The sequence below is a fragment of the Rasamsonia byssochlamydoides genome (genome assembly GCF_041956645.1).
Source record: "Rasamsonia byssochlamydoides strain NRRL 3658 unplaced genomic scaffold VTN77scaffold_11, whole genome shotgun sequence".
Lineage (NCBI taxonomy): Eukaryota > Fungi > Ascomycota > Eurotiomycetes > Eurotiales > Trichocomaceae > Rasamsonia > Rasamsonia byssochlamydoides.
The window spans coordinates 397931-412809 of record NW_027192394.1 but is presented as its reverse complement, the minus strand read 5'-3'; the positions used below and the strand labels follow the sequence as shown (position 1 = coordinate 412809).

General features: G+C 48.0%; 7 protein-coding genes across 7 annotated transcripts; 4 read left to right on the top strand and 3 right to left on the bottom strand.

Moving 5' to 3' along the window:
• Window positions 1-1046: 1046 nt before the first annotated feature.
• Window positions 1047-2832, top strand: VTN77DRAFT_910 (uncharacterized protein; the record flags this gene model as incomplete). The annotated part of the gene is made up of 4 exons (XM_069425671.1): window positions 1047-1135; window positions 1220-1300; window positions 1368-2626; window positions 2735-2832. The coding sequence occupies 4 exons, from the start codon at window positions 1047-1049 to the stop codon at window positions 2830-2832; spliced, it is 1527 nt and encodes a 508-aa protein (XP_069280391.1).
• A 1901-nt stretch (window positions 2833-4733) lies between these two features.
• VTN77DRAFT_909 (uncharacterized protein) lies at window positions 4734-6908 on the top strand (the record flags this gene model as incomplete). Its single annotated transcript, XM_069425659.1, has 1 exon — window positions 4734-6908. One exon carries the CDS (start codon window positions 4734-4736, stop codon window positions 6906-6908), a length of 2175 nt encoding a protein of 724 aa, XP_069280390.1.
• An 859-nt stretch (window positions 6909-7767) lies between these two features.
• VTN77DRAFT_908 (uncharacterized protein) lies at window positions 7768-8427 on the bottom strand (the record flags this gene model as incomplete). The annotated part of the gene is made up of 3 exons (XM_069425648.1): window positions 7768-7911; window positions 8008-8138; window positions 8256-8427. The coding sequence occupies 3 exons, from the start codon at window positions 8425-8427 to the stop codon at window positions 7768-7770; spliced, it is 447 nt and encodes a 148-aa protein (XP_069280389.1).
• Window positions 8428-8797: 370 nt separating this feature from the next.
• VTN77DRAFT_907 (uncharacterized protein) lies at window positions 8798-9254 on the top strand (the record flags this gene model as incomplete). Its single annotated transcript, XM_069425637.1, has 2 exons — window positions 8798-8903; window positions 9088-9254. 2 exons carry the CDS (start codon window positions 8798-8800, stop codon window positions 9252-9254), a joined length of 273 nt encoding a protein of 90 aa, XP_069280388.1.
• A 379-nt stretch (window positions 9255-9633) lies between these two features.
• On the bottom strand, window positions 9634-10513 carry VTN77DRAFT_906 (60S ribosomal protein uL23; the record flags this gene model as incomplete). Its single annotated transcript, XM_069425626.1, has 4 exons — window positions 9634-9721; window positions 9789-10081; window positions 10149-10213; window positions 10486-10513. 4 exons carry the CDS (start codon window positions 10511-10513, stop codon window positions 9634-9636), a joined length of 474 nt encoding a protein of 157 aa, XP_069280387.1.
• Window positions 10514-10839: 326 nt separating this feature from the next.
• VTN77DRAFT_905 (uncharacterized protein) lies at window positions 10840-11748 on the top strand (the record flags this gene model as incomplete). The annotated part of the gene is made up of 1 exon (XM_069425615.1): window positions 10840-11748. One exon carries the CDS (start codon window positions 10840-10842, stop codon window positions 11746-11748), a length of 909 nt encoding a protein of 302 aa, XP_069280386.1.
• Window positions 11749-11780: 32 nt separating this feature from the next.
• VTN77DRAFT_904 (uncharacterized protein) lies at window positions 11781-13954 on the bottom strand (the record flags this gene model as incomplete). The annotated part of the gene is made up of 6 exons (XM_069425604.1): window positions 11781-12162; window positions 12225-12391; window positions 12453-12550; window positions 12606-12734; window positions 12787-13775; window positions 13848-13954. The coding sequence occupies 6 exons, from the start codon at window positions 13952-13954 to the stop codon at window positions 11781-11783; spliced, it is 1872 nt and encodes a 623-aa protein (XP_069280385.1).
• Window positions 13955-14879: the final 925 nt, after the last annotated feature.

Sequence of the window (14879 nt, the reverse complement as noted above, 5' to 3'; positions counted from 1 at the left end):
CCCCCCTCAAACTCGAAGCTGGACCGCATCGAGACAGCGAGTCTTATAGCCTTCACGTGAACCACGTGAAGGCGTACAGACTGTTAAGTGTGAATTTATGGCCCCAACGCTGACATCTAGATGTTGACTCTCACCGCTGAAAGCCTCCCATCGGCATCGGCAGGGTCATTGGTGATGTTGGAACGATCTCAGCTAAGATTGTTCTTATCATTATAAGGAGGGAAAGAAGAACAGGGCAAGCTGCAGTGCTGCAGTAGTTTCGTTGCCTGGTGATTGATAATGATTGACGGGTTCTCTAGCATAGGCAATCTAGACTCCTGATGGTACTGTATGTAGGTACTCGATGGTAACCCACAGTCAGTTACTCTGATCACCATCTAATTTACGCAGCTAGAGCCGAAAGAATTTAATTATTCCATTCGTGGCGGGGCACCGGGAGCAACCTTGCAACCACCGGGAGGAGGGTTCTTTTTTATCTTTTTATCTTTTTTTTTTAAAAAAAAGAAAGGAAAGGAAAGGAAAAGAGAGAGTGGAGGGAAGAAGATAAAAATTAAAATGGGTAAATTAACCGTATCTGATGCTTTCAGGACAAACATCATATGGGATCGACCAGAATGCAGACTATGAATATGATCGTGATTATAAAGCATGAAGTCATGCAAATGACCTAATCTTGCCCAACTGAATGCACCATACGGAGGAGATATCGGTATTAAAGTTTGGCTGTGCTGGGCTAGTCCCAGGAGGAAGTCGGGTCCTCCGCCCGCAGCCAGCGCCGATATCGTTGGTGGCCCTGCGCTAGCACTAGGGGCCGAAAAAAAAAAGAGATAGTAACATTTTGGAGTCATCGTTGCCAGGTACTCCGCTTTCGCAAGTATTCCGGCGGCACATAAGACAGGCCGGCCTCTCCCGGCCTCACCTGGAGAAGAATCAAACAATTTGTGCTCTACATTTCTTCTGACTTCTTCAATTTCTTTTCCAGCAGCATGAATTTCCTCCCAAAACCTGTCTCAGTGCATGCCCCACCTCTGACCAACGGCGACACCATGAGATCCGATGGCGGATGGGTTGTCCAAAAATTTGGCGGAACCAGTGTCGGCAAGTTTGCGTTCAATATTGTTGATCAGATTGTAATGTATGAATGACATGGGTTATTGACTTCCAATCCGTCGCCATGTGGTTTTCCAATGGATGGCTGATAGTTCCGGTTTTGCATTAGACCATGTCTATCCGAACACAGAGTCGCTGTGGTCTGTTCAGCCAGAAGTAGCTCTTCTAAGGCAGAGGGCACCACAAACCGGTGAGTCATAACGGAACTATTCTTCCAGGTTCTCATTCGAATCTCCTAACGCTTCTACCTTCAAAAGCTTGCTGCGAGCTGCGCGAGATGCCGAAAACCCCAAATCGCAAAATTATGTCACCTTGGTGGATGTTGTGCGGCAAGAGCATGTTGCGGTCGCTGAACAGCAGCTGAAGTCTATCGAATTGAGGGACCGGTTGATTACAGAGATCCATGAGGAATGCTCCCATGTTCTCAAGGTCTTGGAGGCTGCACAGACCCTGGGGGAAATCAGCCCTCGATGTGTTGACAAAGTGATCAGCACTGGAGAGAAGCTAAGCTGTCGCTTAATGGCAGCACTTCTTCAAGATCGGGGGGTCGACTCAGAATACGTGGACTTGGCCGAGGTAATTGACTTTCCAGCGGGGAGTCAGGGCCTCGATCAAGAATTCTATGACCGCCTTGCCGCTGTCCTCGGCGCGAAGGTCGAAGCTTGTACGACAAAGGTGCCAGTGGTGACTGGATACTTTGGGCCCGTGCCAGGGGGCTTGCTGGATAAGATCGGTCGTGGTTACACGGATCTCTGCGCCGCCCTTGTTGCTGTCGGAGTCCATGCCGAAGAACTCCAGGTGTGGAAGGAGGTAGATGGGATATTTACCGCAGATCCACGAAAGGTCCCTACCGCTCGTCTGTTGCCAACCATTACGCCGGCGGAGGCTGCTGAGTTGACGTTTTACGGATCCGAGGTCATCCATCCCTTCACAATGGAACAAGTCATTCGGGCGAGAATCCCCATTCGGATAAAAAATGTCATGAACCCAAAGGGTAAAGGCACTGTGATCTTTCCCGAGCCGCAAACAGGGCTTGAGAAAACGATTCCTGGACATGACCCGAAGCTTTTCCGGACGAGAAGCTCGAGCCTCCTGTCGCAGCGGGAACGTCCGAAGAGACCGACAGCTGTGACCATTAAAGACAAAATTCTCGTGATCAACGTGCATTCAAACAAACGTTCTCTATCCCATGGATTCTTTGCAGGAATTTTTTCTGTTTTGGACCGATGGCGTCTTTCGATTGACTTGATCTCCACCAGTGAGGTCCATGTTTCCATGGCACTTCATTCGGAAATGCCGCTACTTAATGGAGTGGGCCGAGATGAGTACCAGATCATTGATGAGGACCTCAGTGGTGCCATTCAGGATCTGAGGAAATATGGCACGGTCGATATTATCCCGGGGATGGCGATCCTCAGTCTCGTGGGCAAGCAAATGAAGAATATGGTCGGTGTTGCCGGACGGATGTTTTCCACCCTTGGCGAGAACAATATCAATATCGAAATGATTTCGCAAGGTATGTACGACATTTTATGGCCTATCGGGGGTGTTCTTTTTTTTTTTTAAAAAAAAAAGAATCCCTTTTCTCCTCCGTTTGAGCGGTATGGATGCTTACCTTACACAGGGGCAAGCGAGATTAATATTTCGTGTGTTATAGACGAAAGGGATGCCGACCGCGCCATCAATATTCTCCATACCAGTCTGTTCACCTTTTTGGATTGACCGTCGGCCATCGGGCTTGTTTTGATTTTTCTCTCCCCCAGACATGTTGGCGCTTTAGATCCGATCCTGTCTCATTGGCGCTGAAGGTATTTTAACTCTATTGATTGCATAGAATCCCACTTATTTCCTTAACAAACTCATGTTACGGGAGATAGAGCGGCATATTATTCGAATTTTTCCGGAGGAGGCGCACAATTGGCGTTTGTACATTCGTCTGACATTTTGGGAAGGGTGGGAAAGAGGAAAGGATATTTTCTTGTTTCACGACATCTCATGAAGAACGACAAGGGCATAATCTCGCTGTATATACTTCTCATTGTTCAATAGGTAAATAGAAATAGTTAAATAGAATCACTGTATTTACGTCATCTCATCTGGCAGGTCTCGGCAATGGCCTCATATCCGAGCTTCGCTCACAGTCATGGGGTCTGACATTGTAATGAGTGTGAGGTTAGGGAGCACAGTTGTTAATTAGAAAGGCGTCTCGTGTCTCCAATTCGTCGCTTTCGCCACGTCTATTACTACAGTCAGACCTCGTTAGTAGGATTCGGGGTAGAACGATAGCCCCGTTAGACAGATTTTTTTTTCGTTGGTGATTTATTTCCCACCGAAAGTCTGTAAAATCCCGGCACCCGATATGTAGTAACGCCTTTTACACCCAAATCGTTGTAATGAAATTTGAATAGAGCAATTCTATTGGTGGTTCCGGAGATGACGCCATGACATACAGTTGAGGACTTGGCTTAAGGAGTACGGAGTATATAACTAATTAGGTATTCTCTTATTTAATACGATATTCGTATTATAAGGATTAGAGACACCGGATGGATTCCATCGTTATAATTATTGGATACCCTTTTGTATAATTTAGTCAAGCTGGCATCCCTAGATGATAGCTCCTTTGCTATCAACGATCCTTGCTTTCGAGAAAGTCTCTGATCCAGTAGGTTGGGTAGGATAGATCATAGAGGGTGCAATGGGCCGTGGCCGATGACGAGGGTTCTCGGGACGAACCTATCAGGGCACTCGGATGCGTCCTCCAGGGCTGGCTCTGCCGGCATTGTTTCGGCACGCGTCGCCTAAAGCGAGACAATTGGGCAGAGGGGCAGACCGCCCGCGTCGGTCCTTGCCTACCTAGGCAGCTAGGGATTAACTGCGCAGGGCAGGAATGGAGGGAGCCACGCCCACGTCACTCTCTGGACCGGCCCACCCCGTTCCGCGCTTGAGACACTCTGAGCCACAAGCCAAGTATCGTCCCATTACGGTCATCAAACACGCGTCATACTGCGAATCAACGCGTGTTCGACGCGTCTATGACAATACCTGACCATCCATCCCCCCCCATTCCCCCCCAGCGTTGAGGCTTTCCAGATCGCCCTTGGCAAGTTGACGCCTGCGCCCACTTCCCTCATCCAAAGTTACAACCTTACTGACGGATATTGGCATCTTGGATCCGCCGGATTATTCTTACCTTTCGCTTGATTTCCTGCCCATTGTCTTACCCTATCTCCGGATTTGCGGGCCCTTGGATGTTAAAAAGTCGCCAGATCAGAGCGGCGCCTCCCTGCCTTACCCTGAGGCTGTTTCCCTCTCCGCCTCCCTCGAAGAAGATCCCTCCTCGTCCGCTTCCCGTCCCAAACCCTCGATAGTCTGTTTGGCAGTCTGTTTTGGTTTTGGGTTCTTGGAATCTACTCTGTCTTTTCGATTTGGATGCCTATCTATTCACTTCAAGACTCCTTATCTATCCGTCCCTCGGTTGGTGTCTATCCTGAGTGACCACTCTCTCGACCTTCACGCTGGTTATCCTTAATTGGCATTGAGTTCCCTCACGTCCTTTCACGTGTCATATCCTACGATCTCGGCAGTGATCGATTCAGATACCTCGTCGAGCTGTCGTCCAGATGGCTTCGACGCGTCCTCCGCCTGACTTGCGGAGTTACCCTGATAACCCTCCGTCATCCGACCGGCCTGGGAACTCCTCAAAACAGCCTGCTGGTCTCCAACCGTCGCCATTGCCTCTCCAGCCTATCGAGAATGTGCCTTCAGCTCCCGATTGTGTCCTGAATCCACCATCCAGCAGTGCTCATGGACCCTCACCCATCAAGGGCCGGCGTCGACCAAGTTCCTCTCATCCAGGACAAGGAAAATTGAGCTTCGTATCGATCTCAGCTCCCTCGCCTCCTCTATTCGCAACCGATTCCCCCACCAAGAAACATACCTCCACTGAGCATCATCGTCACACCCCGTCATTACCTCAGCAAGATTCCTCTTCCACCTGTGCCAGTGTCCCGTCGGCTTATCCACAAGAGCAGCAATCGAAATCGGGAATGAGTAACGACGACAATTTTGCTAACTTCCCCGATCCCACATGCAGTGTTAAACCTCCTCCAAAGAGGACCCTCATGGAGGCCGCCCCATTGAAAGATCGACCTGCGAAGAAACAGAAACGCGAGGAACCTTCCACTTTTTCGCTTCCTGAGCCTCACGAAATGCCGCCCATTGAAGATGACGGAACCAAACCCCCTTACAGCTATGCGACCTTGATTGGAATGTCGATCTTGCGCGCCCCGAATCGAAGATTGACGCTCTCACAGATTTACAAATGGATTTCTGACACTTTCTCGTTCTATCGCTCTGGTGACACGGGCTGGCAGAATAGTATTCGACACAACCTCAGTCTGAACAAGGCATTTGTGAAACAAGAACGCCCGAAGGATGATCCAGGAAAGGGAAATTACTGGGCGATCGAACCCGGCATGGAGGCACAGTTTCTCAAGGATAAACCTGTGCGTCGTGCTACGTTGTCAAGTATGCCCCTTCCTCCGGCAACCACGCAGGGGGAGTCACCTTCATTTGCTCCAAATCCTGGAACAACTACGTGGAGAGTCCCTCCGCCGCCGCCCTCATCCAACCAAACCTCCCAGACCAGCCAACACCAGGACTTATCCTCTGATGCGACCCTACCTGCTTCGGATCCCGCCCTTCAGGATGACAGTGGCGATGAAGAAGTCCGCGGCGCGGCCTCTCAATCTCAGGTTCCGCGTTCCTCCCCCCCTCAAGTCATCCACTCGTCTCCCCCTGTCGCTGCGACACGCTTCTCGCGCCAAGGTACTCCGCCCACTCCGTCCCGTCCGATCACATCTTCGGCGGCTGTTTCACGCTCACGGAAGCGCCCCTCTGTTGGCATGAACGACAGTGGCTACTATTCTTCACTCGAATCATCGGCGATGAGGTCCAACAAGGCTGGCCATATTCTTACCTCTGATTTAGATATCGAACCACCACGCATTAAACGTGGGCGTGCGGAGGAAGAGATTGCACGTATCCGGAGCTCCTCCCATGACATCAGTCCTAGCCATTCCACAGTGTCGAAGAAGGATCAAGCTCTCGGGGTTGGTTCTTCTCCTTTCCGTGGAGAATACGTCAGTCTATTGCCTCCTCCACTCACCCCGGTGGTAAAGTTCAAGAAGCCTGCGAAGCCGCCGCCATCGCTTTCACCTAATACCAACCTGCGTAATCACCGGAGAAAAATACAGCATATGGTGAATTCTCCGCTCAAGAGCCTTGGGCTGACTGATGAAGACCTTCCCTGGAGTCCCGCCTTCAACATTCAGGACGAGACCTTGACGCCAAATGACAATCTCCATGTGCATTTCGACATCTTTGCCGATGCGACCGGGGAACATATCTCCACCCCAGACTACAGATCCCCTACAAAGCGTTCCACCAAACGGGGTTCAGGAGACGGGACTGCGGGATCAGACTGTGTCCTAGCAGATATCACGGCTACAAGTGGCAATAAGCGAATCGGTCCTTCTGCACCTTCGAACAAAGCTAAGGGTCTTGATCTCCCAGACTCTCCATCTAAGATACCCGAATCCGCTCGTTATGTCGATACTGCAAACGATGACTTTTTCTCGTTCAGTCTCTTCGATGACAGCCCCGGAGATGTGGACGGTGTTGACCTTTTGCAAGGGTTCCAGAAAATTGGTGGATCGAACAAGGATGAGTCTAGCTCCAAAGGACATGGACTCAGATCCAACCTTACTCCCCTCAATAACACTTCTTTCTTCTGAAGTGCACCTTTTTTTTTTGTTTTCAAATCGGGTTCTTTTTATGAAAAAGTAGAGGACAACTTATTGGAAGCGTTGCAGAGAAGGGAGTCAATGTCTGAAGCATCAGTCTTGATCCTTCTTTTGCTGTCGCCTCCTTTTTGATCTACAAGACAAAAATAGGGTGCTTCACTAACACGATTTGGGAAAGTGATTCTTGATGCTCTTTGATATGTTTGCCTCCTATGGCTTCATGATTCGTGTTGGAGTAATAAATGTTTGGAGTCGAGGATGGACACTGGTTTCAGGATTGACAGTTCTGTTTTGAGGGTTGATCGCTTTTTGTCATGAGTGTGGGACGTTCAACTTGTCACGATCTGATGAACCTTATTAAGATGTACATGACCAATGCAATGTCTATGAATTTTGACTTTACTGCTTGATATTTACCACAAATGATACTGATTGATCACAATCAAAGGAATTGAACAATTTCTTATCTCCAACTTTTTTTTTAAATCCGTTGATGCCCTCACGCTTGAAAGAATTGTAATAGAATGGCCATTTTTCATGAATGTTAAGAAGGGTATCATCTCACCATGTGGCCATAATAATAAATAATTTGGGTAATATGACAGCCCCAGACAAGCCCACACTTGTCTTCCTGCGCCAGACGCCCTCAAAATCACACACTGAAAAGAGAATTTTGCCCCCTACTATGACCGACAATTTCCCAAGCCAACACAAATAATACAAAAAAAAAAACGTAATAATGCGTAACAATGCCGTAAACCACATCTCCGAAATATTCCAGACTCGCAAGGGGCGACTGTCCGGAAGGAACAGTTGCTTGGATTCAAAAAAACAATGAAGTGGGCAATTTCTAGTCACTGCTGGCGCAACCCCTGCATCCACAGTTTACGCATTGAATCGCCTGGTCCTCCTTGAGCTGTGCTTTCGGTACTCGGCAAATACAAGTCGCGTTGAAGTTGGTCTCCTTGGTTTGGATGCAGCGAAGGCAACAGAGCTGGAATAGTTGTTAACCCAGTGTCCAGCAAGGAAAAGGTGAGTACCAATGGAATGCTGAAAAAAAATAATAGAATGGAACATGTGGTGTTAGTACCTTCTCGTAGCCCTGCTTCTTCCACTTTGCGATCAAGTTCGCATCAGCGTAGTTGTTCTTCAATAGCCAGTCGTACAGTTCTTTCGATATAGCTTTTTTGACATAATACAGGTCGTATATGTATCTCGAGCCTGGAGAGTCCACAAATGTTAGTGAGCTTATTCTGTCAGAACAACAAGAAGCCTGTCTGTGTTGTGTAGTAAACAACAACAAAGGGAAGGGGACGGGTGTTGACGAACGCAACTTACGTTGATGACTTATCTGAAAGATGGGCCATAAGACCTCGTGCTTTTTCTTCCCCTCATGAGAGGCATTTTCTGCATCTTTCATCTTGTTGCTGAACTCTAACAAGGTATCTTCAATATCATCGAACCCGGCTGGTGGGGGTTTGCGATTACGCGACGTCCGAATTGGAGGCATTTTGTAGATTTATATTTCGGAAGAAAGTGAAAAGTCGAACTTGGTAGAGGTGAAAGATTAAAACAAACTTATCTGTCCGATACTTGTTAGGAACAGGAAGAAAATAGTTGATATGTCGTTGTTCTATCTCAATCCAAAAGCGGTTTCTTCTGCAGCTGCGGCGACACTCTTGACTAACAGGGCAATGATTGATTTTCTGCCGCTTGACACCGCCCTTAATTTGACCGCCGGTTAGATTGCAAGCCAGGACGTCAGCGTACTGCTTCAAGATCTCTTGTATCCATTGCGACTACGAATTGAGTCAAAAAAAGAATCCCTCAAAAGCTTCTTCCCCGAATAGTCCGATTTCTTTTTTCATTTTCACGTCAATATGGATGGCCAGCCTCAGATCGACATCTCCAAGCTTAGCGCTTCGGATCGGAAAGAATTGAACCAGTTTTTGACAAATGAAGCGCAGAAGTCAAATATCCAGCAAGGTACGATGAGAATTAACCAATCTTTTCGATTAATGCCCACTACCCGTCTGTTTTTTGTCCGTTTGGCTCGGAGAAGGCTCTTGTTTCACCCCAGCAACCTAAATCAGTCGTCCCATGCCTCGGAAGACCATTTCTTGTGCGGAGATCCCTCGCTGACTTCTCTGTTTTCTTGCACATCGTCTAGCCGTTCACCACCTTTCCGATGTCTGCTGGAAGAAATGTATTACTGGCAGAATCACATCCAGTCGGCTTGACCGTGCGGAAGAGACGTGCGCCCAGAATTGCGTGGATCGATGGATGGATGCATACCTGGGCGTCTTGAAACATCTGGATACTCTTCGTGGACAATAAATCTCTTTCCACCAATGGATGGGATTTCTTAAGGTCTCCTTATCGACGGATATGAAGGAGATGAAACGAGGCGTCCTTCCATAATTTCCTTTCGTCATCGGGAATCAAAAATGTTACTATAGGGGAATTGGCATTGGCATGGGATTCGATAAGGTGATGCGGAGGACGGAGCACCTGGGGAACATGTAATTCTATTTACTTTTTTACTGTATTATCAAACATGACCTAGAATAGTGCCCCATAACTGAATACGTCTGGAACAAATTTTCTTAGAAGAATCATTTAAACTTCGTTGTAGTTTTGGCTTCTAGCCGTGTGACTGAGATTTTAAATGAACCACCTAATGAACCATCCAGACCCAAGGGAATTTCTTTTTTCTTTAGACGATAGCCAACTTGGTGGCCGCAATATCCAGAGCATCCACATCAGGAGTTAACCGGCAGAAAGCCTTCTTCGTACCATCGGGTCTGCTCAAAAGTCAGTTATAAATACAGAAACACTTTGACGGCCGCATTTGGAAGGATCCTTCCGTACCTGATGAGCGTGTTGACCTTGACGGTGTCCACATCGTACAACTTCTTCAGTGCCGCCTTAATCTGCCGCTTGTTTGCCTTCACGTCCACAATGAAGACAAGGGTGTTGTTCTCCTCGATCTTCTTCATGGCACTCTCGGTGTTCAGAGGGTGGATAATGACCTTGTGGGCGTCGAGGCGAGGCTCATGAGGAATGGACTTGCGAGGGTACTTCGGCGACCGGGAGAGCTGAAGGGTCTTGGGGCGGTGGAACGTCGTCGAAGTGCGAATCTTGCGCGACTTCTTAGAGTGGATCTAGAAGATGAAATCTCAGCATTGCATTCAGGTACAACGAGGGCCGTAGAGCATTGATTGAACGTACGCCGACTCCCTTGATGACCGCCTTAGCCGCAGCACCAGCCTTGTCGCTGGGCTTGACCTTGGTACCTGTTTGGAGCAATAGATGTCAGCTACTGTACCGCCGAAAGAAATCGCCGAAGAAATGACATCGAGAGCCATAAATTATCATAATTTTTATGTTCACTCTGCAGGTCACGCCAATGGAAGGTGTATAGGCTTTTTATCAAGTGCATATATTGATATGCGGCGGTCTTCGACTGCCACGCCATTTCCTGCGTTGCGAACGGCTCCGGAAACGATGTCTTGATAATTTCTGGTGCACAAAAAAGCAGTAGAACAAATCCTGGGTAGTTCATTACCTTTCTTGTTTTCCCCCTTTGGTGCCATGGCTGTCGTAGGCGTTGTCGAGATGGTTGTCGCGGACTCACAGTGTCGAGAACCCGAATTGTTGAAGTGCACTCGCTAAGCGAAAACCCTCATTGTGCTGTGTGGGTCACCTGACTTGCATATGGAGTAGTTCTCCGTCTGAGGGGTTGGAGAACCCTCACCGCCCGGGAGACAAAAAAACTTTAGGGTTCTGCCGCATCGGTCCGATAGCAGATAATGTCCGATAATGCTTTGACAAACATCGAAATCGACTCTGTAAATACTCTACATTGTAGAGAAGTTACTTGCATCCTTGCAATAGATTTTACTGGGATGGTCTATCTAACATGACCGCAAAGAAGCAGCGCTTTAAGCGTCCTACACTGCTCTCCAATACTCGTCCGCCACTGATCAAGAAGAATGCGAAGCCTCCCCCATCATTGTCCTCAAAAGCAACGCGGAATCTAATCCGCACTCATCATCAACTTCTGAAAGAGCGCGAAAGGGCTTTGGCTGCTGGAAATTCTGACTTAGTCAAGAGCATTGATGCTCAGATCGAAGCCAATGGCGGGTTGGAGAGCTACCAGCTCGCCAGCAAGACGGGGCAGTCAGTAGAGCGAGGAGGAGATTCGAGCACTGTTCTCATTGACTGGATCCATCCCATTTTGACACAATTGAGAGGATCGTCCTGTAAGCTCAGGGTTCTCGAAGTTGGAGCTCTCAGCACCAAGAATGCCTGTTCCAAAGATCGTTCTCTCGACGTCACAAGAATCGACCTTCACTCTCAAGAACCCGGGATTTTGCAGCAGGATTTCATGGAGAGGCCTCTCCCCACAAGCGATGACGAGCGCTTTCATCTGATCAGTCTTTCTTTGGTACTGAATTATGTTCCTACCGCTGCCGGGAGGGGGAATATGCTGAAACGTTGCACTGCCTTTTTAACAAAAGTCTTACCTCCTGACTGCCCCCTACCCGAGTTTGCTCCGTGCTTGTTTCTTGTGTTACCTGCCGCGTGCATCACCAATTCGCGGTATCTCACCCAACAAAGGCTGCAAGACATCATGACATCTTTGGGATTCAGTCTAATTAAGGACAAAGTGACAGCGAAACTTGTATATCAATTGTGGGAGTATGACTGCAGTTCAAGCCATGGACATAAAAGGTTTAGAAAAGAAATGTTGAACCCTGGAAAGTCAAGGAACAACTTTGCCATTACCATCGACGACACTATGCCAACGATGGGTACAAACCGATGATCTCTCATATTGATAACAAAGATATAATACAGTTAATTTGCAGAATTGCTTTCTTTTGGTAAGAATGCCCATACTGTTCCAATGACCGCCATTATTGATGACATAACCAGGAGCACCCAGTCTACAATTCTCTCTCCAACAGGGATCTCCTTTCCAAAAATCTTCAGATAGAATGCCAGCGGCAATATGATGCATATCGTGAAGCACAAGCAGGATCCCATCAATGCCATAATGCGGTCGAAAGACGGAAACACGATCGAGATGAAGACGATTACAACCACGACGAAAATGCGAACGGCAAACTTCGCCACGCGGATTGCCGTTTTCGTGGGCCCACTGGCATGGAGGGAAAGGGAGTTGTTTTGCGAGTTGAGACCAGAGAGGATTTCAACAGTAGCTATGAGTGGTCGGCAGCTGAAGGTGCTGTTAGCGTTTTACCCGGTATCCAGTTTTCTGACAAAGCTGGTGATACATACTTCAACGGTACTTTTGTAATCGGAATAATCGCGATAAATATAATAATGCAGATCGAGAAACCACGGGGATAGCCGGCAGTCAGCAAAATGTTGGCGGTGATCTCGTCACGAACGGCATCTCCAAACATCAACCAGCCAATGACGGCCATGGCACAATCGAGTGAATACTAAATTGGAAAGGTGAAGTTAGGGAATGAAGATTTCCCAGGAACAAGTAGATCGTCTTACAGTAAATATATATGTTGCCAACAGACTCCTCCCATACTTGAAAGGATGTCTCATGTCTCTGTAGATGTTTGGGAAAACACCGTGGCCGCCCCAGGGAGCTATGCAGGAGTCAGATACCCCATCACCCTTTTGTTTTTTTCAGAATTGACTTACACATGATGAGCCCGAAGCTGAGTGGAACAGTGGCCCAATTATCTGGAAAGATCGAAGTCCTCGCGGGCTGATGCAGCGAGCCAGGTGAATTTGGTTTAATAAAGCCGTCAATGACTACTATTATCACAACTTCGGCGAATTAGTACAGTTGGCAGAGATGTAAGAGAGCACTCAAACCTACTCGAAGTGCACGACAGTATACCAAGGATACTGGTGACACTCAAAAATCTCAGGGGGATGAAATTCAGCGGGATCAAAATGATCCCACAGATGATCTTCCACTGGACAACGCTAAGTCCAGGTATCAACACATCAAGACTGTCGGCGAACAGTACCACAAGCGCGACACATGCTCCTATAAGCTCCAAACAGAAAAGAAGGCTTGTAATGATACGAGCCTGACGTCCAAAGCTGATATATGCCAAGTCCGCATATGTTACCAGGCTATAGTCAACATCCAAGCACTTTGCGAGGATTCTGGCGGTATAGGCCGTAGATGCTGCTGCAAAGCTTAGAAATAACAGCCCGATAAGCCACCCAGCATGCTTAATGCCCAGGGGCAGACTAAGCAAACCAACGCCAATCAACACATTGACTGAATTGAAGATAGTCTGCGGGACAGTAGACTGCCCGACAATGACGTTTTCCTTCGTCCCGTCTTCACGTTGTACTTGTCTGATGAGTAACGGTTCCCGATCTGTATCCTGATCTCTATCTATGGACTGCAGCTGCTCGTTGTGGAATTGAATTGCACGTTGCCGAGTCGCGTCACTTACTCGAGATGAAATTGTGCCATAAGACGTTCCGAAGCTCCTACTTAAGGACGACGCCTCGTATGTACCAAGCAATCCAGTTCCCGGGAAGTCTCTCCTGGAGGGCCCCGCCTCTTCCCATGAAATTTCATGCCTGTCATCTTCAATGACACCATCTGACGGTGTCCCTGCTGAGCCAAGGTGCCCTGGTAGAAGTGGCTGTCTTTCCTTGGATTCTAGGTCCTTATCAGCACTGCCAAGACCAGCAGCCTGGGAGGCATCGGGTTTGGCAAATGTGAAGGAGGATCGGCGCGGTACAACTTCGGGAAAACGGGCTGCTCTCTGCCACGAGCGCGCAAAATTGTCGATGCTGTTTACTCCGCCTGCATTCCGAAAACGCATGGAGATTGAAGACGTCCTAGATGTTTGGACAAGGCGTAAGCGTCCAGGTCGAAACTTCGAACCGACGTGCAGCCCAATGGAGGTTCACCTTTGAAGAGTATCAGAGTTCGACTCGGAGCCATTATCCAGGGTCTCGTCGTCAAGAGTATTGGCAGACGCAGACGGAGAGAAGCGATTGGGGATCCACGAGGCCATATATGAGCCGATTGATCCCTGGCTGAGTGAACGGCCATATCGTTCCTCACCGGGACCAGGGGTTTCTCTTCTTTCCCTACGTGACATTGGAAGGAGCAAGGTCGACAAAGGAGAGCGACAAACGACAAAAATCAAAGCAGACACGGGACAAGGCGGAGGTTGCCACAAAATGGCAACAATACTGTTTGTAAGTGGAATTGGTTTGGCCTGAACTTCTGATCTAGAATGATCTATGAAGTTCCAGAAAAAGAAGTTGAATTCAGCTTATCCAAAGTGGGAGGAGAGAGGTAAGATAGACACGAAGTATGTATGGCAGTGTACGAAAGTCAATTGGAATCTCTGAAAGACCGTAGTTACCAGACTGGGTGCAATTGAGGTTGGATCATACGGAGTATGTGTTCGTAGCAGCATCTGCATATACCCACAAGACCAGATAATGCAGGTCATATCGTCATATCATTATTAGTACCGTAGCCCTGGCTCACGACTAATCCCTCATAGTGGGGTCACCGATAAGAATCAGTCACATGATGTAACCCAATAATAACTGGTAGAGAATATCTTCCAGCAGATCACTGGTCTCAAATCTCAGAGCAACAGAAACATGAAATACTCTAAGTTGCTCAGATACTTCTATACCATACATGTGAACAAGAGGTCAATAGAGAAAATATGAAGGGCTTTCAGAAGACAGTAAAGGTAAAGCATACTGTGTCTGATGTAATATGAACTTGCAATATGGTGTTCTTTTATATGATGCAATCTATCAGCTCTGCCTTTGAGGAACACATGTGAATGGTTGAACAGGCAAAGAAGGGCAAGAGAGCAGCAGAGTGATGGCTAGGTACCTAGGTACTTGACCTGAAAGCACACACCAGGCCAGGGATAGGAAGGAAGGGTGACTCAGTTGTGCTACCGTGGCACA